We start from the raw sequence: 23,736 nt of genomic DNA on the forward strand, positions 1-23,736 counted from the left end.
CGCCCTTGATGGCCATAAAATTACCTGACCGCAGGTGTGCATTAGTCAATGATAGAAAAGATGAAGTGTTGAAAGCTGCTCTCTCTCTCTCTCTCTCTCTCTCTCGTGTGTGTGTGTGTGTGTGTGTGTGAGAGAGAGAGAGAGAGATGAGGAAGAGCGAGACAGACAGACAGACGAACAGATATACAGAAAATATAGAGTTTACTCCGTGTTAAAACTATTTGAAAATGTGTTTTTAAATTATGTGGCAGGTCACACCAGGTCCTTAACTACTGCAGCTCTGTATTTTTACACAGCACATTAAACTACATAAAATAGTCCATAAAGATACACACATGTCACTGTACAGTATGTACAGTAACACTCCTTTTGCAGTTTGGTGTGGCGAGACTTCCTAACGTCTACAGTAGCGTACTGACGGTTTCTTTTTTCTTTTTTTTTTTACAAAACCCATTTGCGCCTTCATAGTCACCTCCGGCACCATTTACCCTTAGTACGCCAATGAAAGTCGAACAGTTTGGATTCACAGTCATCACTTTTCCACGTTTTCAATATTTGTAAATTCATAATTTTAAATGCATCTGTTGGTTGTAGTGGTTTGCTATTTCCTCAGACGTACTCGTTGAAAATGCCAGACTATGAAACTTTTCTTGTCTGATGCTTTGTTCCTTTCAATAGTACGTTAGGAGTATGGAAACGAATATTTGCTCGTCAAATATATTATTGGCTTTTATCAATTGGTAAATAAAAGCAATGTCAGTCGAATCAATTAGTATCATTGTTTCGCCATTCGAATAAGAAAGGATAATTGTGCTGTTGAAGCTATTGATGTGATCAAGCTATATTGTTGGATAGATAATTAGAAAATTTTAATATGCAATGTTTTTACTTATCATCTCATTATAATATATATTATATTTCATCCGCTAATTGATGCAAGTCTCCAAGTCTTTATCATCCTGTTCCCAATTTTAAAGAGCTCGTAACCTCCGATAATTGAAGGAAAGAGTTTAATGACCGGCGTCAATAGTGTTAATTAGGGATCTTCAGTGTGGTCTTTATTGTTGTACTCCCTCGAAAAATCGCATGTCCTTAATATTTCTGGACACGGGTCTGATTTTAGTTTTCGTGCAAATGAACAAATATGAAATGATGGGAAACAAATAAAATGAATAATACCTCTAAATATTTACGTTATAATTTGCTGAATTTTTTATTAAAAAAATTGAAAGTAATGTTTTCTGAATGTATTGTCATCAAACAGAGACTGAACCAAAAATTTAATACATACATACGCACACACGTACGTACGTATACACACACACACACACACACACATACATACATACATACATACATACATACATACATACATACATATTTGCATTTCAATCTATTTCAATAAACTTTGATTCTGTAAACCAAAATCCCTCTATCTTAATAATCAAACTAATGCTTTTGTCTCCAATACCATTGTGAGACTAAAATGCACACAATAAATTATATTGCCATATTACCATATTGCCATATTGCCATCTAAAGTCATCCAGCAGAGTGTATGGATTTATCTGATACACCCATTTCTACAATAATATCATACGCCCATAAAGTTAGGGGATATCGAAGTGATAATGCTATCCAGAACGTGAAAGTTAAAAATTAAAGTTTGTCAAATATGTTTTGAATGTAAAAATGTAAATGTGAAATGTTACTGTATATGAGGAATCAAAATATAGTAGATTATTTTAAACTTCTGTTTCATAAATCCATTACTTTCAGCTTTACGTGAATCGCAAATACAGAATAGCACAGACAAAACAAAGACTTTCCGCTCACTCACTGAGAACTGAGACAGGTACATTGGGCTTTACTCGAATGGATATAAACCTCAGGATACAATTATTGGTGATGAAAAAAATCTTGTAATAACCATTATCTATTAACAAAATCCCTCACTGGAAGATTTTATTGGAAACATTCATCTTTAATAAACTGTGCATAGTTGATGAATTGTGGTCGTGAGAAACTTCTATGTAATTTCGCAAAATTATGTGCATTTAGCATTTGAAATGAGAAATCAAATTTAATTCACCTGAACCCATCCAGAACTTGAAGTCTCAATAGTAATTTGTGTAAAATTATACTGTATTACGGGATAATTATTTATATATCGAAGATTCAAAATATCTATTATTACTGAATAATTATTTATATATTCCATATTCACATTATCTTTCATTACTGAATAATTATTTATATATTCCATATTTACATTATGTATTATTACTGAATAATTATTTATGTATTTCAGATTCAAATTATCTATTATTACTGAATAATTATTTATATATTCCATATTCACGTTATCTTTCATTACTGAATAATTACTTATATATTCCATAATGAAATTATCTTGTATTACTGAAATCAATTTAGTCCAGAAGGACTTAGGTCTTGATATTTTATTATGTACATGTATAAAAAAGTTGATATTTTGAGTCAGACTGATAAGATAATGAAAAAACATGATATATAAAACAAGGACAGATAAAACCACTATACACTACATTCACGCCTACAACTGAATATGCATAATTATAACTACATGTATATAGACATTACACCATTGGATCTCTTATTCATTATTTTTCTGGTAGTACAAATTTACAAATGATACATTCTTTACCTGAATATTTTGAGAAGAAAAAAAAACGTATCGCTCACTTTGACTCAGAGAAATGTTATGATTTTTAAAAAGTCATAACTCCTGAAAAAGTTCTGTTGACTTTTAGAAATATAAATTTCACTTGTGATTAGCTACTTCATGCGGATCAGCAGAAACCCTTTTTAAGGAAAAAATGAGGTGTAGTTTATTTGGCTAGTGTCACTCCCTATTTCATAATTTGTTTGGCCAGTGTAATTGCATATTTCATAAATTATTTGGCCAGTGTTACTGCACACATTATAATTTCTGTTAAGATATAGAACTTTCCCATACGTTATTTCACCATTGTAAATGCTGACGAATCTCATGCACTGTGATCTCATACGATTTTATTGTGTTTCAGTATTTCTATTGGCCATGTCCTTTCGCTCTGAAATCGTGGAAACCAATCGAGTATATGTTCAAATACAATTCACATCCAGCCAAATATATATTTAAAATTATATTCCACAACCAGTCGATTTTATATTTTAAATTACGTACCGAATGATAATAAGTTGGTGAGACTAATGTAGACAGAACATTAAAACGTCATTGTAAGATTAGCAACTGTATATAAATTAATATAGTATTTCCCTGTGTCGGCTGGGGTCCTGTTTGGAACTGAGAGACACTGGTAATTGATCAGCTCATCATTGAAGTGTCGGACATGCCACACGATTGTTAATGGCGGACCATGTAATTCCGATTATTTTCAAGAACGCAAAGCTTGGCAACCTTACTCAATTAACAATGAACGTTGTGCAACATAAGGAATGGGTCATGGAAAACATCATGGTAAGCTAAGATTTATTTAAGGTCGGATTGATTTACAATAACAATTCAACATAAGCTAGTATGAGCTTTTACCGACATTACATGAAATGATAGACTCATTAAAACAAGCGTGATTTGGAAGACGTACAAACACAGCATAATACATAGATACAAGATACACAGCACATAAATTTAAACACCAGCATGCAAAAGACTATTTTAAAAGGCTGTGATTAAATGTATTTTTAGTATCTAGATAAATAAAAACCCTTAATTTAGGATAATTTCAACATAAACAATATATATTGGTATAAATATAAATTTAAATTAAACACAGACGCACCAAAATTAGGACTAAACACATGCTTACTTAATAAGAAACGAGCTAACAGTATGTCATAATCTAGTACATAAGACGTGTACACGTTAACACAAACATTTGCTATCTCAGTCATGGCATGTGTGTGTGTGTGTGTGTTTTATAGTCAGATTTTACATAAACAGTCTCTTACCATTCCATGATAGAATTAATGATCTAAATGACTCAAGTGATTTGGTAGCTCTTTCCAAAGAATGGCAACCGCATTACTAAAAGGTTTATATTTTACCGAATTTGAGGTTTTAATTCTTGGGACCTATACATTATTTGATTATCTAAAATTGTATTTAGTAGGTTTAAAACATATTAAATCATTCAAACATTTGGAAATACGCTTATTCAGAATTTTGAAAGTCTCTATAGACATAGAGCACATTCAGTCTTGGTAGCTTTATCGTAAGTACGAGTTTATGATGACTGCCTGTGACGTCGTCATGCACAAATCTCGGAGCACGCGCTTGTATTGTTTTCAAGCTTAGTGGTGTTAATTTTACTGCAGAAACGAGAGGCTAAGGCACATTGTGTCCACTTTATAGAGGTACGGTTTATGTAAACTGCATTTAAAAAAATGATATTATACAAAAGGAAAAAAAAAGATCGACATTCGGTGTAAATATTACACACACACACACACACACACACACACACACACACACACACATATATATATATATATATATATATATATATATATATATATATATATATATATATATGCATGCATACATACATATATCTATCTATATATATACATACATACATGCATGCATACATACATACATATATCAATCTATCTGTATACATACATACATGCATGCATGCATATATATATATATATATATATATATATATATATATATATATATATATATATATATATATATATATATATATATATATATATATATATATATATATAACTGATTGCACTAGGACACATTTTCAGTAAAGTACTTACAAATATATAGATATTCAATACATATAACACATGCTTCTTAAAGAAGGTATGAAAATCTCAGTTTAGAACTATTGATTTCAACTTATTAAGTCTCTAAAATCTTTGCACATTTAAGTCGTCTACTGAATCAGTTTTCGTCCACCATAGCTAAGGATAAGATTTCCTTTGTGTAATAAAGATTAATGCATATGTGTTTTATATATATATATATATATATATATACACACACACACATACATACATACACGCATGCATACATACATACATATATCAATCTATCTATATACATTCATACATACATATATACATACATACATACACATACATACATACATACATACATACATACATACATACATACATACATACATACATACATGCATGCATGCATGCATACACACATACGGTTCTATATTTTTATAATTATTATTATTATTATTATTATTATTATTATTATTATTATTATTATTATTATTATAGTAGTAGTAGTAGTATTAGTAATAGTAGTGAAATATTTAAGCGATATGCAGTGTTCCGTATCCAGTGTACTTGAGCACACACACGCAATATATTCAGTATGATAATTTAAGTGTTCAGTTCAAGCCACGTCTGACGTCAAAAAAATATCCAATTAGCTCCTCAATGAATGCTTGCATGACGACTTTTTTTTCGACCGCATGATGCAGATATTTATGTTTTTCATTTACATTGTTTAGACTAAATCACATATTTTACATTTGGGGAGGCTATAAACATTTTTAGTTTCCACCCAAAATGTTTTGTGCTTGACAAATTAATTATTTATTACTTACATGACAAATTAATTATTCATTAGTTAAATGAGACATTCTAAATAGAAGCAAGCTGCAAACGAAAATGCGTGTAAATCGTGAATACACATGCACACGCACAAACACATGAGATTTAAAATATTGTGTCCGATCCGATTAAAACAATCCGCAGTTAAAGCGGTAATTTTATGGGCTTTGATCACTTGATATATCTAAATACTTACATCTCTTAATTAAAATCTCCATGATTCAATCAAGCATGTTTTAAATGCAATTAGTTTATCTCACAATCTTTTACAATAATGCCGACAAAAATGGCTCAGATATCAAGTCCTTGAATAAGACATTGCGGTTTAATTGTAATTTTCCAAATGATAATCTTTGTACAGTCTGCCTTTGGAACACAAAAGCCGATTTTGGTGAAAGGATAAAAAGTCTAATTTTCTTTTCTGGCATTATTTCCCAATTAACTGTTAACCATCCTTTAAATTAATAAAACACTTTTGTTTAATTTTTTTAATTGTTTTAATAGTTATCCAAATAAATAATGTTGGAAATGTGCTACAGTGTTTACATACGCGTGTTTCGAAGTGATTCCTCATTGGCTGAAATAAATAATGTCTTTGTATTCATGCAGTCATTACAATTTAGGACTTTATTGAAGTGGACGCAAACTATGTTTTACTAAAGGTCTTTTCTTAAATAAAAATCAACCCGCTCTTGGAGATTAAGTATAGTCAATTGAATTTCCTATCAAAACATGCAGCATCGCAATTATAATTAAGTCATTTATATTCAAACTGCTTAAAATAATTGCAATTTCATGTTTGCTTTCAATTAATTTTCGAAATGATTAAGATTTAACCTTACTCTTTTTTTGGCATATAATTCCGATGTATGATTGCTATTATGGTGTTCATTTGTAACAAACTATTGTTCAAAATAAATGTCACGTAAAAATAATCAAATATTTATTAATGGCATGGGGAGAAGAAAAAAGATACGATAGTCCATAATTTTACATGATAGGAATCATAATTTCATCTAGAATGATCGTTGTGTTCTTCTTTCTAAATGGTGGGATTCATGTTTTCCTCTCGAGTGATCTTTCCAGGGCCATAACTCCAATTACTAGTTTTCTCGTAAATTAAATTAGCCACCTTAGACGGAGATACATTTTGCTTTACGTTTATGAATTTCTTTATCCAGAATGTGTGACGCTGAAGTTCATCATGTCCTATCGATATTTTTCCATTCGATGACAATACTGATCTCCGTTGGTGGTTTGGTTTTTGAAATAAATGCTTCGAATATTTGTTGTTTTTTTCTTCAGAAAACTTTTTACCCATTTATTGAAATGGATAAAGGTAATGCTTCATTCCTATTAGAATGATATGTGGCTTGGATATTCCTTACCGAGGCATGTCTAATTTCTTTTGGCTTTAGAGATTGGTACGCTCTAGACTCCACCCACCGTTTTCGCAGAGAAATCCCCAAGCGACCAATCATAGTTCTTGTCAGCTCTAATGGCTTTATCTGATGGCTTCACGCGTGGGAATTAAAAGGCAATTTATCCAAACAAATTCGTCATTGATCGTACGCCCGTAGCTGTCATTCTCCTTCTACTAAAGAGACGAAGAAACTCTCGACGGTGGAAATAAACGTGGTACCAAGGTTGCGAGCGGCTATGTTGATATTGTTTAAGGTCTAACTTAGTAATTTGTTTGGAATTCCGACATTATCGGAAAGGGCGTAAGAAAACGGGCCACTATCTTTAATTTCAATGTGTTTCTGACGAGAGAAGTGGAAAAGTAGACTGTTTGTGTTTGTGTGACAAGTTGTAGACAGTGACCAAATTGGGCCGCATCAGAATTTTTTATTATTTTTTTTAATTAGGAAAAAGAAGTTACCCCGTTAGTTTTTGTGACTTTAAACACATTTTTGATGCTCACCAGACATCTGGAGTATGCAAAATTAGTGCAGATAGAAGGGTATAGAAACACGGTTATGTTTTGGTGTTGAATTTGCCATGATTACCCACAGACTATCATAAATTGAGATAAGAGAACATTTGACATTGTATCGCTTGACTGACGCTTGCATCAATTGTTTTGTATGATCGCTGCCATTTGGGTGAGTATCTCAGACTAACTATGTTGGACTATTGTTCCGGAGAGGGTACCACCGTTGCTGGTTACCAAACCCCAAGCCCCACCATGGCATCCTTCTTAAACATGGACATGGCCATGAACATGGGCAATATGGCAAATAACCAGAGACAGTCTACCTTCGTCTTCAATAGTCCGCCTCTTGCGGCTTTACACAACATGACAGAGATGAAGGCCCCGGGGACTGGGACCTCGAGGGTGGGGACAAGTGATGGACTAATGTCTCAGACGACAAACTGTGTTGGTTATTCACAGGAAACATTAAGGCAGTTGGGTTTAGCAATGTCAAAATCTGCGACTCCACACGGTATTTCGGACATTTTAAGCAGGGCCAATATTCACAATTCCTTAGGACTGTCCCAACTAAGTGGAATGTATCTCAACCAGCAAGTTAGATTCTCCAAACTGGCAGAACTTCCTGGCCGGCCGCCTATCTACTGGCCAGGAGTCATCAATGGACCCGTTTGGAGACAACCAGGTAACGTTAGTAATATGTACTTTGTAAAAAATGTCTATTTTATCTTATATTTTTTAAGATACTTATTTACAAAATTTAGTTTATTATCAGGTATTTTGAATTTTTAAGTATAAATTCTCCATCTCGAAACGTAAACACGATAAAGAGGATGAAATACGTTAAAGTATATATATTTCAAACAGAAAAATATTTAATTATCCAGTCTGATGGGGGGGGGGGGGGCTTTTACTCATATTTCATCCCAAATATTATCCTCTTGTATAAAATTAGGACGCATCTGAACATCGTAAACAATCCTGGAAATACTTATTTCCCAAAATCAATTGTTTCACAGAAATTATTACTTTAGTTTGTTGTTTTTTATTTATTTTTAATTCATGTTTGATAGAAATGCCCATTAAAATGCTTACCTGTAAAAAGTCTTATCCTTCAAGATGGACGTGTCAATTAATTATAGGTGAACATATCTTATTTCCGCAAATAAAGGCTCTACCTTGTTTGCCTTGTTCGTTTTGGATTTCTTTTATGAAAGTACATGTAATTCGCTCATGTAATACTTATGACACGAAGAATAAATGTATTAATTCAAATATATAGATACGTAATTGTTTTACTAATGTAGATAATTTACATTACGAGTGGAATAATTTGTAAATATTAATGTTGACCGGCCAATTCAAATTTCCAAGCACGGGACATTATTTTCTTTCTATTGTGTTTGGAAAATCTTTCAATATTTTTCTCATCTGATTTGTGCCAATTCAGCGGGTTTTTTTCTTCTTTAAAACAATGAAAAACTGAGCAAAAGAAATTTTTATTGATTTTGTTGTATGCTTCAAATATAGAGACTAACGGATTGATTTCAATTATTTAATATACAAGACCGTAGCAGTGTATTTTTTAAAAACAGAACCTGTGATATGAAGTAAATTTAAATGATAATTTTCTTCTTTGCCAACATAACAAAGACATTTTGGCTGTCCGAAATTAATTCTTCTTACTTATAGCATTGACCCCTCCCACCCCACCCCCCAACAAACCCAAAACAAAAATGACACGTGTTTTCATGTAAAAAATATTTGACAATATAGTTCTGATTTTTACATGGATTCTAAAACTTTGCATCCATCTGGTCAAAGCTGAATAGTGATAAGTGTACAATTATTGTTGGCGTGGTGGCAGTGAGGATGTGACATCATCATCATCATCGCTACTACTATTACTCTACTTCTACTACTACTACCACATATTATTATTATATTTATTATTATTATATTTATTATTATTATTATTATTATTATTATTATTATTATTATTATTATTATTATTATTATTATTAATGCAAAAATATTCTATTTGAATTTCCAAACATTCAATACAAACAGATAACGAATAATAAATGTATAAACATACAGATAAGTAAATTAATAACACAATTAAATAATAAAGAAATGAATGAAGTAATGATTGTAAAAGGTAAATTAATAAATGTATATCTTCTTTAATATTGTTTTTTTATTATTTAAAAAAACCACATTAGTCACATCATTACCACGTCAATTATTTCGTAGTAGTAGTAATATACCATCCCAGCTCCTTTAAATAAATAAATAAAAAAAATAAAAAATACATTTTTTGCATCTACATTTCAATGAAGTCTGCAAAATATAAATTTATGTTATTCAATTATTTGTTTTACTTTTGTTCATAAGGATTTCAAAGGAAAGTTACCAGCTAAATATAAAATGTGAAGCTTTTTTGGTCTTTTTAAACAAAAATGAAAAGCATGTTCATAATTAACACAGAAATAAATACAAGTATAATATACGACAATACCTTGAAAATATTATTTAGATGGTTCACTATTAAGAAATAATTAGTTAGATTATTTTTATGTCTATGTTGTAATCCACGATACAGATTTTTTCTTTCTTCCAATAAAACTGTTGCTGTTTCGTTCGTATATGAAACTGAGATGAGGTTAATATATATAGGTTTATATGGATAATGTAGGCAAACATGGCTATTCAGACTAGCAGGTGCGTTTCATATTATCTTTTTTTGACCCTCAGCACTCTGTCAATTAAAATTCTGAACCTAGAGATTAAACTAACATTTTCTGTCAAAGTCTCGTGGTCCTTCCCCACCCACCCATAAAACCTTCCCCAACCCCATAGTCCGCCACTTGGGGTAGATTATAAACCAACGATTGATATGCATAGGTTATAGTAACATTTCACATCAAAATCCAAATTTAGAAGTTTAAAACTGTAAATGAAAGGTTGCGCATTATACACGCACGCACACCTTGACGGACATGCAAGATCACACACTCTTCGTTCTTTTTCGACAATGGGTTCGAGTCTCGGATTCAGCCAGTGTGGGTATGTGAGAAAGCTTGCCAGTAGCTTCTCGTGGGTCGGTGGTTCTTTCTGGGATTTTCCCGGGTTCTTCCTCCACCATTAATATTGGCCGCCATGTATAACCTATCGTGTGCTGAAAAATGGCGTTAAACTCTACAAAAACATCAACACCAACAACGACAACTTTTTCGACAATGACAAGTATTAAAATGAATACATTGTACAAAAAAAGACAATTTGGGGGTTTGCTTGTCACTTTAAAGTTTAGTTTTAACTGTTTGTCACAATGTTTATCATGTAAAATATAACCAAATTATGCCTAATGACCGGGAATAAGAAATGTGAGTGCAAAAGTCAGCTGCAGTCACTACTTCTTTCTTTTCTCTTACCAACGCAAAGTTCTGAATTTACACAATTTAAAAAGTGAAACTTCTGTCCCCCCCCCGCACCATAACTGCATATATATATATATATATATATATATATATATATATATATATATATATATATATATATATATATATAGAGAGAGAGAGAGAGAGAGAGAGAGAGAGAGAGAGAGAGAGAGAGAGAGAGAGAGAGAGAGAGAGCGTACTCAATGACAAAACTATGTGAAAATGTATCGTTTAATTATATGGCAAATCACACCAAATCCTGAGCAATGGCAGCTCTACCTGCTTTTTCTTTAAATGCTAACAAGACCTCCACAAGAAGTTTCTTAGGACAGTAAAGTGTTTGAGTATCACTAAGCGATTCAAGCTGGAACAACTTGTAATTATGAACCTTTCCCATATTACTGGGTTGCCCAGACTCCGGTGTCAGGGTACAGCATCTGTATCCCTGGTCCCCAGATGAATACCTGCAATAAAGGGTCATGAATGGCCTCAGCGAGGGGCCTGGAAATGGCTGACGTATTTACAGCAGCTATTACAAATCTCGTCATCAAACCAATTATCGCATGATAACATCCCTGCAAGAGGTGGCGAGGAAGAGCAGAGATTAACGTGATGTATCAATAGAACAATTCCTGGGTTAATTTGGCGGGAGAATTGCTAATAAGGCGACATGGTGTGAAAATTGTCGGGAAGGGCGGTAAATTGTAACTGTCACACAACCACAGCTTGCAGCCATATTGAATCTATGGCTAACCCGATCTGAAACTCATGGCATTGACTGTGATTGTATATTACAGCTCAGACCTCTGACACCTTAATATGGCATCAGTTGGGAAAAATACATCACACACACACACACACACACACACACACACACACACACACATTACATACATACATACATACATACATGCATGCATACACATACTAGTCAAAAACTATTTTTTTAACTAGCTTAACCACTTTTGTTTCTCAATTAGTCTTTGTCAAGGGCAAACGTACGAAACAGAGACAAATAAGGCACGGAAGAAAACATTGAATTTATACAAATTTACACGCCGCTCCGGTGGCCTAGTTGTTAGAGCGTCCGCCTCGGATGCGAGAGGTCATGGGTTCGATCCCCCGGCTGAGTCATACCAAAGACTTATTTAAAAAATGGTACTTACAGCTGCCTCGCTTGGCGAGCGTTAAGAGGTTAGTGTTAGAACAGGTTGGTCTGATGTCAGGATAATGTGATTGGGTGGGACATCTTGGTACATGTCTGCGTCATGATTTCCCAGTAGCGATATGGCTGAAATATTGTTAAAGCTACGTTTAAAATCCAAATCACACACACACACAACTTAACATGATTAAGGATTCTTTTAGAATTATTATCCAAACTTTTGGATATGGCGTCTTATTTGTTTGAACTCTGATGACGAGCTGGTAATCTGATTATTTTTGACCTACAACGAGTAGCAGGAAGTGTAATGTATTTCTTATTATAAAACGTAGCCACTGATTATATCCCGGATAATTCATTGTCTGTTTATTTATTAACAATAATACTTATGCTATCAAGAACTACACAAAGTACTAATTGCAATTAAGTGACTGATAATGAACTTAATTAATACCCCTTTAATTTTACTTGCATGACCTGACGTTCGATACAGCTATTTAATTTGTATTTCCAAATCATACTCTCAGATTCGAACTACGTAATCTGTCTTTACGTCCGCGCGTTGATGTAGTTACTAGAATTTAGTAAATCTAGATTCGTTTTGATTTCATTCATACAGTAAAGTAAAAATTATTGAGAAAGTGTAAAAAATGGTCTTTGAAATTAATACAAAAACCGCACTCTTGTTTGGTTGTAAGTTGGTGGAAAGATTTATATGGCTTATGAATACGTACGCCCAGGCCTGACTACCTCGACGTATCCCTACCCCATATCACATTCATTCTTTTCGTTGGCTCAGAACAAAACACAAATGCGGGTTTGTGTGTAAATAAACAAACTTTGATGCGTGCTTATAGATGTATGTTGTAGTGTTTTACGGCTTATGAGCACAAAAGCTTTCATATAGTGTCAACTAAAGGCCAGGCTCGAACATGAACTGCACAAAAGTTTAGAAAGTTTCACCCTTCTAAAAATGTACAATTTAGTACAAAAGGAAACCAAATCAAACACGGCTATAAATATTTAAAATACAGCAAAATATCATCAGTATATGTTTAGAACCATATACAAAATGTTAAATACTTTAATAATTTTTATGCTTGTAAGTTTGCTCCACCAGGGTAAAATCCTTAATATTATAGAGAGATCCTCTCCAAACAGTACTTATATTTCATGAAAAATAATGATTTATATGCACGATTTCCCGGAGGGACATGATATGTAGGGGATCTGGGTGTGTGTGTGTGTGTTTGTGTTGAGCTAAACGCAACTAAAAAAGACAAAGAAATATGTAGTTATGCCGCCCAACAAGAGCTCATGTTAAATATACCTTTGAGTTACTACTACTATTACTACTACTACTAATATTTATTATTATTATTATTATTATTATTATTATTATTATTATTATTATTATTATTATTATTATTATAGTCCAGAGTGGTGTAATTATTGACAAGGATGGAAAGAAGAAGCACACCCGCCCCACTTTCTCCGGACACCAAATCTACGCCCTAGAAAAAATGTTTGAGCAAACTAAATACCTCGCCGGACCGGAAAGAGCACGATTGGCTTACGCTCTTGGAATGACGGAAAGTCAGGTCAAGGTCAGTATATCCCTACATCTTTCAATCTGTAATTCAATCTGTCTGTCTGTATGAATGTATCCGTTCAGACAGATAGCCATCCAGGCGTCCAACCATTTCTCTGTTTGTGACTCTGTCTGTTTGTCTTATTATTGTTATCAGTATGGGTCGAATATCATTTTTGAAGAGAATAATTTGAAACAAAAATATTCAATTTAAAAAGAATGATATATTATAGAGAAAGCATGTGCACCTGTAGATTGGTGACTTGTCAATTAATGAATTGGTGTATGTGAATATTTGGCTATCTTATTGTTGGTTAACTTTTCCGGCACCAATGCATTTCAGTGTACTTTCAGACGGATGAATTGTGTCGTTCCTTATCTTATTTATTCGTCCCTGGTGATTTATGCAACAACCTTTTTTTATTGTTATTAAGAAGGAAATGAGGACGAATCCGAAAGTTTGCAGTTTTTATAAATGCCAAGAGACAGCTCAATGTGATATGTCTCCCAAAATATCAATCGATTTATCAAGAAAGCGAAACACAGACTGAATAAATATAAGCAAGAGTGAAATTAGTCAGTTTTGTTCGTCAAAGATCTTAAAGGAGGTATAATTTAGAGGGAATTTTGTCTTCTTCTCAAAACGATTGCGTTCTAATAGTCAACTTCTAACACGTTTACTTCGTAACAAGATCAATTTTTACGACAAACCAGTTTTTAACACAAGGTTGCAATGTAAAACCTTTTTGTATGTAAGGTTATATGTAATCTACAACCTCAGCCTACCTGCCTCTCTATGGATGTATCCTCTTGTACTCGCTTACAGGTCAAGGTTCAGCTGTAAATAACATAGAACCTGATATGCCGTCGCCTCTATATTGTTTGTTCACTTGCTTACTCCTATAAAAAACCTGCTTAGACCCAGATCTGTAGGCGGATCATGACACGGCAGATCTGGGTTTATGCGGTTCACAGGTCGTTCTATCTGAGAGAGTACCATACGACTGTGTTAAAGATATATTGTTTGTGTTGTTAATTTGTGTGTTTAAGTGCTCAACACTGTATACATTAAATAAAAAAATGTAACATAATATAATTATATAAAAGAAAGTATAAAAAAGAAAGAAAAATGGCAATCTGTAATAATCAGAAAAGGAATATAATATAAATTCAAAAGAAATCCTTTCTTAAAGGTAGTGTGATATTTCTTGAAAGAGAGGAACTCAAGTGAAGTCCTTAAAATTTCGAGGTTTTTAAAAACGAATTTTACCTTTTAGTGTAGATAAATTGATCGTACACCAGGATATTTATTTCGCTCAAATTAGAATTCTTGTTTTAAATTATTTGAGCATGAAAATGACAGCTTCTTGCACCGTATTGTTGTTGATTTGTTTTCTTTTTCTTTGTTTTAAATGGTGCATATTTCTGCGCTCTTAACGAGCTTCGGAGTATGAGGTTTCGAATTTCAGAAATGTCTCGTATTCGTATCGTACGCTGAAATTCACGTTACTAAAATTACAGTTCTGAATTTTAAACGGGCATTTAATCCATTCTAAGGTTTTATACTCGTATTTGTCAGGTACGCGTTATTAATACGGGCAGTCATTTTAGTGTTAAAAATATTTTTCATGTCTGAATAATTCAGCTTTGTTTAATGTTATTGATGACAAACATTCATATATATTTTAGTCGATGCTTCAAAAATAACGCTGAATTAGAAGGAAAAAAAGCCAAAATAAAATATAATTGTTGTAGCAGCTAAAGAAACAAATTATTACTAAGTGTAACAATTAATTTTTGTCTATATGTTTCTTTCTTTCAATATCAACTTAAGTTTACGGCTCCTAAAAACCTATTTAGTAATCGCAATTTTTTTCCTTCAAGACAATCACAATGAATAAATGCCGAAAGTAATATTTATTCGAACATATTAAAACTTTAGTAAGATTTGCAGTCAACCATTTTTATGATCACAAAATAATGTAGTCCCTTTAAGGAATTTACACAGAAATAAATATAATATACTTAAAAAAGTTTTCTTTTTAATTACGAAAATGAATCTATGGATCTGATTGCTGTATCAAGACAAATTAAAGTACAATAATTTTATAGATTCACGTCTGAAATAATTTATTTATAGAAATTTTTACAATTTAATGAGAAAATGGTAGTTACACAAAATAAAATTATTACACTAAATAATGTAAAATAAACGTACTGAAGCGTCGTTTTCCATTATTAATAAAATTAGTATTCTATATTTTATCGTAATTTATATGTAAACGTTACATGCTTAAATGCCCACAAACCGGGATAGATATGAAGCTTGTTTCAAACAAAATATTTCCTACTCCCTCTCCATCCCACCCCCTAAAAATAAGCCAAACAGTGGGTGTTTATGTCTTATGGGCCCATTTTTTTGAATCGTTTTAATTATACCATAGCATGATCAGTTATAATATTTCAATGTGTTATAATTTCCATCGTTTGTTTATTTGAGTCCTCTGACTACATTGAAGACGTAAATTAATAATTGATGGATGACATACAACTAAATTTATTTTATGTACACTCTACTGAAAGAGCTGTTATTTTTGAAGGTCTGAAAGTAATTGAAGAAAATCTAATACCAAATTTTAATATCGTGTCGACTGAAAGAGGTTTCGTCTCGCAAATGGTGTGAACATTTGGATGATTTGGCACTCAGCAAGCAGTCGTCGCTTTGTTTGTGACCTCAAGTCTCGCGAGAGGTGACCGCGAAATCCGGCTCATGCTAATGATGACGGCCAGGTCTAACCCTGTCTATCACATCATCCAATGCATACGACCGAGAACACTGGAAGACTTAAGAATAAGAAAATAGTGTTTTGCTCGCTTCATACACAATACTGACTTGTGTAGCCAATGTAAATAATAATACCTTATTGATGCTGAAATTAATATTTCAGACATTTTAAAACATAAAACATCTCCCTGTTCGAGTCCTTTACAAGCAACGTTTAATATAAACATGTTAAAAACAAAAGATGAATATGATTGTAAATTATAAATAAATAAAAGTTTACACATGCTGTGTTACTTCAACTGGAATTTTTGCTTAAGAAACACCATGAAAGAAATTTCTCAGTTACAACAGTTTAAAGTTAGAGGTTTTAGCTGAAGTAAACACTTAAAATCAGCTTTAGTTTCTAAAACAATGTATATTTACATCGTGTACGTTACTTTTTAAAAACAAAATGTTATCGAAATACTTCGGTTTCGTTGTTGCAATATTTGGGGAAAATAACACGTTGTAAAATTGTATAATTTTGTAAATGGCCATGAATTTTAAACGATAATAAGATTCTACTGTATAATAATTACAAGCAATAGTTTCAAAATTAGTACTGTATTACCTACAGAGACACTTTGTATTTAAGGAGGAGTGAAATTTAAAAGGATGAAGACAAAAAACCCACCAAAAACAGTTTTTTTAAAAAAAAAACACACACACTCCCAAAAACCACATCCATGAAACAATCATCAGTTACCCATCTGATTTCACTATATCATGGGATACAGTGGATAAAAAGGTAATTTCGTCTGGGTAGAGGTAGAAATATAAACGTTAATATGAAAAGTGCCGCTGTTAGTTTTTTTTCCTTAAACTAATTTTTTCTAAGTCTGCAGATTTCTTAAAGGATGGACTTGCGCCAAGTCTTTCTTTCTATATATGTCTTCTCTTGCAAGTTTCAATCAATCTAATATTGGAAGTAAATACACAGATGCAATCAAAATCAAACAACATTGTTAAATTTTGAGGACAATAAAAGAAAGAGGAAAGAGTGGCAGACTGCCCATATGTTTTGTAAAATGTCTTTGTCATAACAAAGAAAAACGATTCAGAACGTGAAAGCAATCGATATTGTGGAAAAACAGAAGGTGTCGACAGGGTTATCCTCTAATATTCCGACATATTGTTTGTCATGTCTTTTGACCTGTTACCAACTACTCTATCATCTCTAATAGAGCCGTGTCGATATTTCACCATAAGAGGATTGGGCAAAACACTTTCCTACGGCGCAGACATGCTACCTTATCCAGCTGTCGGAATGCTACACCGTAAAAAATCCGTAAAAAGCTTGCACATTCTGGCAGTCTGTCTATTTTTTTTACTTTAAAATTTTTTATACGGTCTAAAAGAATGTCCGTTAATAATTTTATTTTGTAGTTTTTATATTTTTTTTATTGGCATTCACTTGCATTTTATTTGGTTTGCATAACCTTGTACGTAAGTGCGATCTTCTCTTGGATTCGTACGGTAATCTTCATTGATGTTATTATTATCATCGAGCAAGTCATGTTCACGCTAGAGTTCCCACAAAATCTTGCCTTTCTCTGATGACTTTCGATTTTTCAGTATGTTTTTAAAGTAATATTGTATAAATTCGTGTCTGGACCAAACAACAAATACAAACTGCTGATAAAACAGGCAATTAGTCGCCACAGAAAACCATGTCATATTGATTGAAACCCGGGCGGGAAACAACAGATGATACAATATTTATGAGAAGAATTATGTATGGTTTGGTTAATATTAAATTATTAAATTGATGAGTGTATTTTCGTGGTCAATATGAACATATTTTTGTCTTTCACGGTACAAAACTTAATCATCGATTAACGAAAGAAACCCAGAAAACAAGTGAATAAAATAGGAAACATTTTTACTTAGTCATTTTTATATATAATTTAACAAATCTGAGTTTGTAAAGCATTTAAGACTAACTAACATGCATATATTATTTTTAAAAGATGGAAGTGGAATTTCTTCACTCAGATAAATATAGTCTTTGCAGGAACACATTCTATACATGTTTCTTGAGCTTTACAAAGTACAATATATATATATACAGGTACGAGGGAAACAACATGAAATAGGTATGGTCTGTCCGTCGATTTAATAATGAACAGTTTAACAATATTGTTATATTACAATCTGTTCATATTGCTCCTTTCAATCTATACATTTTTTGTTGTGGATTTCAATGCTGAAAATGCAAAAGTCAGTATCTTCAAGCACGTTAGAGCAAACTCAGGGACATGATGAGGCCCTAAACTATGAGAAGCGTCAGAGGCCTTATTTGGTAAGTGTTAACAGAGAATAAGGATGTACAAAGATTCTAAATTTTGAGAGGCCACTCCAGACCGTAAGGCCCTAAACTGTGGCTTGTTCAGCTTATGAAAAATTCCGCAGCTGAGTCTACTCGGGAAGCAGTAATACCAAGTACATTGAATTTCATTATGGGTGAAAATTAACAAGCAAAGATTTGTAATCTTATGAAAAATACCTTCATTCTAAGAAATTCACATATCTTTTGCGTTTCCATGAGGTAAATTTGCTTCTTGACATAAATAGCATTGTTAAATTGTAGTTGAAACTCATTTGTTAAGTACTTGTATTCCGTTTGCCTCAAACAATCATCACAAACAGTTTGAAGTCATCAATCCTCTTTAGTTGGTCACATCGTGAATTGAGCTAAACATGTCTTTGTGGTAGAATAATCTAAGAATGAAATATAACTATTGCCACTATCCCAAAAAGTACAGCATATCACACCAAAGTGACTGAATATAGAATATAGCTGTTGCTACTATCCTCAAAAATATATCGCATCAAGGATATGGAGTTTAGCTATTGCCACTATCCTCAAAAATACCATATCGCATCAAGGTGATTGCATATGGAGTAAAGCTATTGCCAATATCCTCAAAAATATATTGCATCAAGGAAATTGAATATGGAGTACAGCTATTGGCACTATCCTCGATTAAATCGCCAGTCACGGTATACATATAGAATGTAACCTTTATATAATGAATTCGTTCTTTGAAAGTTTTGTCATTATTAAAATGTTTATATTAAGGTCATTGAAAGTGGACATTAAGTTCACTCAATTTATCAAAGTTTACCGACAAAATGATTACTTATGCTGCTGCCGTATACAACTGACACCTGTGTGACGACGTGGTCTCGTTGTCTTCAAAGGGTAATTCTATTGAGAATAAAGTAGATACAAATAATCCCATGAATTCACGTTGATTAAATTCCAATCCTCAAATACCCTCTACCGTAGAATTATCAAACACTCTCTATCATTCCCAATCACAAGTAACCACACTTCACAACCACCTTATCTCAGCCACCCGTAGTAACATCACCAGCGCATGTTTTCGTAAGACGCGTACCTTAAAGAAAAGAGTAGCCCTGATTTCGGTGACTTTGATCCTTTCATGAGTTATCTTGTCTTAGTAAGATACTAAATCCTTTCATTTTCAAGTGACTTATTTAAACGGCGCACGTTTGGCCATTCATTGCGTAGGCCTCTCCTAAAGTACGATGGCTAGAATAACAGTGGCAAGGAGTTGTTCTTGACATTTGATAATTGACTCAACAGTAGTGTTTGATTACTGTCACTCTCAATAATCGCGCTATTGCAAGTCAGTATTGGAAGCTTCTTGGCTAAAAACGATGGTACATATAATTATCTAAGAAGACGAAGAGATATAGGCGTAAAACCAGAATACAAAAGTTATAGGAAAGTTTGTAAAACTTCACCCTAGTCTTTAAACGAAGTGACATTGTTTTACGTCTTTACGTCTTGTGAACTGATGATTAAACCACGATGAAAATTCGATACATATTCCTCTATTGGTATTGGTAGTCTCATTCCAATTTAAAATATTTAATAAGTATGCTTAGGCTGCCCCCCCCCCCCATCGATTAGTAAGGAGGCAAATAAAGTAGTGTAGAATGAATGTCAATATCCAGATAAAGCTGTGGACTTTATTTAAAAAGGTTGCGCTAAAAGCTAGTGTGATACTATCGCAAAGCAAATTATGTCACCTCTCAAATTTTGTTCTTCTGATTTTCAAAATCGATTTTTAAAGCCCATTTTCGTTGAAAATGGATGCTCGTGTAATGCATTCAATATTATTACGCAAGTGACATGACTAAATGGTAAAACTTTACCTTAATATTGGCACAAGATTTACCTTATCTTTTCTTTACGTTTGCCGCCTGATTGCTCCTCATTGTTTCCTTTTTCTTGCCACTAGAGTTTTCTTTATGTTTTCATTTCTATTGCCAGAAGATTTTGTTTGGCCTTACCATACAAGTTCGCAAATATATTTTACTTTGAATTTTCATGATCATACAAAGATTCCACTGGGAAGTGACATATGTGACCTTTTTCTCAATATATTTGGGAAAGCATTGTATAAAATTTGTAACCAAGCTTCCAATGAAATATGGCTACATGTTTTGATTCCAAGATAGTTTAAACATAAATCAGACAGCTTTTATACTGGCCATCTTCATATAACGGCGGAAGATTTAGATCCCAACAGTGTTTTAATAAGTCAAGTTTTAATGTACTCCAAAATATTGTCTTTTATCATTACGTCGTGTGATCATTATGACAAGTGAGCAAGGAATGAAATGTAACCAGTCATTACACTGGACTCTAACATGGCCGAGTACAACTTAAACGGAAAGTCGGCGTTTCATTTTATTTATTCAGTTATTATATATCACACCAGAATGTATCTTGTTGATTGTATCTATACGAAATAAAAGTATTTCAAAGTACATTTTTATCATTCTCGAATCGGCCGGCATTAGAGACTGCCTGTGACGTCATAAGGTCTGTTTGTTTACAGTGGCTAAATAGGTTTTACAGTAGATTCTAGGGATTACAGTATTTCCATTCTGAACATAACAAACTTAATTGTCAGCGATTCCTGGCATTGAGTTCAAAATAAGAACACATAGTTTTCATTTTCGCCCCAAAATAAAGCATGATTTATCTGTAGTCAACTGATAGTTGTAGGTTACAGCGTCATCGTTTTACTTTATTGCTGTCGGAAATCGTCACAAACTTGAGTCTCCAGAACGAAAAGCGTGGTCGAATTGGAAGCAAACATAAGTCGACTTTTACGTGTAGTTGAAGCTTTCAGTTCATGAAAATATTTATCTCAAACAACTTTCTGAGTTGTAGTGTATTTACAACCACAACCAGTGTATTTAACACTGCAATGGGCATAAAGCGACTTTCATTGTTTCACATCATATATACATTTTGTTGAGATTTAAAACAAAGTAGATACGGTCAAGTTTCAAAAGTGTGCACAAATTTATTGTCACGAGCACGTGGGTTTTATACATTTCCTGTATATATATATATATATATATATATATATATATATATATATATATATATATATATATATATATATATATATATATATATATATATATATATAAATTATAAAATATATATATATATAACAGGTGAAAACCTTCATGGACGTTCCCTTTAATCGTGCTCAATTTTGCTCTTTTAGCGTCGAAAGTTAAAACGGCAATTCATTGTTACCTTTGGTATTCAAGGTAGAGCTATTGTGAACAGTTAATCCCGACCACTCATCATTGTCATTTATCGTTCAGGTGGCATGGAAAACTGGGTATTGAAAGGAACATAATTTGCATAATGTTTCAGAAAGTTCATTCTGGTCACGATCTAAGTGTCTTAAAGACACAATGGAAATTTCTTATCATTGAATGCAGGTGCTGGGAGTCACAAAACTGTAGCTTTATACCCAAGACATGCTGTGATGTGAAGTCAGGTTACCACAGTAACCGCAACTCATTAATGCGCGTAGTGTTTGGCCTGTTGTGTATATGAATCAGGAAGTTAAATTTTCTCTGATCTTTCCCAAAACTGTAATATTACTTTTTATCAAATAAAAGATGCGCACATTTGAAATTTCATTTCTAAAATTACGTCAGAGATATTACTAACGTTGCTGTCATAATCAGCAGTAGCCGCAGTAACATCATCAACTACCACTTCTTCATCGTCTCCTTCTTTTTCTTTTTTACTGGTGCTAATTTTCCATTATATACATTTTTCCTTCCAGGTCTGGTTCCAGAATCGTAGGACAAAATGGCGGAAGAAGCATGCGGCTGAAATGGCTTCGGCCAAAAAAAAACAAGAATTTGCCGAGGATATGGAAGATGGGGAATTGACATCAGAAAATGAAGAGGATGCGACGGCGTCAGCGTCTGAAAGCTGATGACGTATATAAAGATATAAGCCAAAGGACCTCATTCGACTGACATTCAACATGCCACTTTGCATGATGTTATCGTGCTGACAAGATGGAGAAAACTGAGAAGAACGTTTAGTGAAATGTTAAATTATTCTCCGTAGAGCAGAGATAATGTTTCTAACAAAAATTGTGCGTCATCATTTATTTATAAAAGAAATAGATATTTGTCTTTTTGTTTTTTTAGACTGGTGCTTGGATCCAATTAGATAATGGCGATACTGCATATCTGCTATTAAATCTTGTTGACGAACATTTTAAAGAGTGCTGTCTCCTAACACAGAAGTTTGAAATACCTAAAATACAGCAAGTCTTTAACAGTTGGAACAATATGGAGAGTGACCAAAGAATGTGGGTTCTTGTTTATGACATGTTAACTACAAGAATACTCACCTAAAAAGGATATTATTATCATATAAGTCTCTAGTCACGGGATTATATATATATATATATATATATATATATATATATATATATATATATATATATATATATATATATATATATATATATAGATATAGATATATATATATATATATAGATATATATATCATGGTTACATGGACACTGGTTCCTGTGACGTCGTACAAAGATAGTAAGCTGTTTGTGTACTTAGAGGACGTTGTGCTTAACTTACTAATGCGTGTTGTTGCCAGAATTTGAAAGCTGAGCTGTTGTTTTTTATTATAAAAAAGAGATTTCTTGTTAGAAAGAGCAACATAACATACGTAGATGTGCTGCGATATATTATTGATCGATAAAATATGCTGATATATTCTTGATCGATACAATGTTCTGGTCTATACTTGAGCGATAA

General features: G+C 32.8%; 1 protein-coding gene across 1 annotated transcript; it reads left to right on the forward strand.

Annotated features, from left to right (window-relative positions):
* Nucleotides 1-7,261: 7,261 nt before the first annotated feature.
* On the forward strand, nt 7,262-23,347 carry LOC149795387 (homeobox protein Nkx-6.2-like). Its single transcript, XM_089964085.1, has 3 exons — nt 7,262-8,255; nt 13,613-13,785; nt 22,731-23,347. The coding sequence occupies exons 1-3, from the start codon at nt 7,763-7,765 to the stop codon at nt 22,884-22,886; spliced, it is 822 nt and encodes a 273-aa protein (XP_089820211.1). The 5' UTR covers nt 7,262-7,762; the 3' UTR covers nt 22,887-23,347.
* Nucleotides 23,348-23,736: the final 389 nt, after the last annotated feature.

Source organism: Sinohyriopsis cumingii, chromosome 7, assembly GCF_028554795.1.
Source record: "Sinohyriopsis cumingii isolate HCF-2022 chromosome 7, ASM2855479v2, whole genome shotgun sequence".
NCBI lineage: Eukaryota > Metazoa > Mollusca > Bivalvia > Unionida > Unionidae > Sinohyriopsis > Sinohyriopsis cumingii.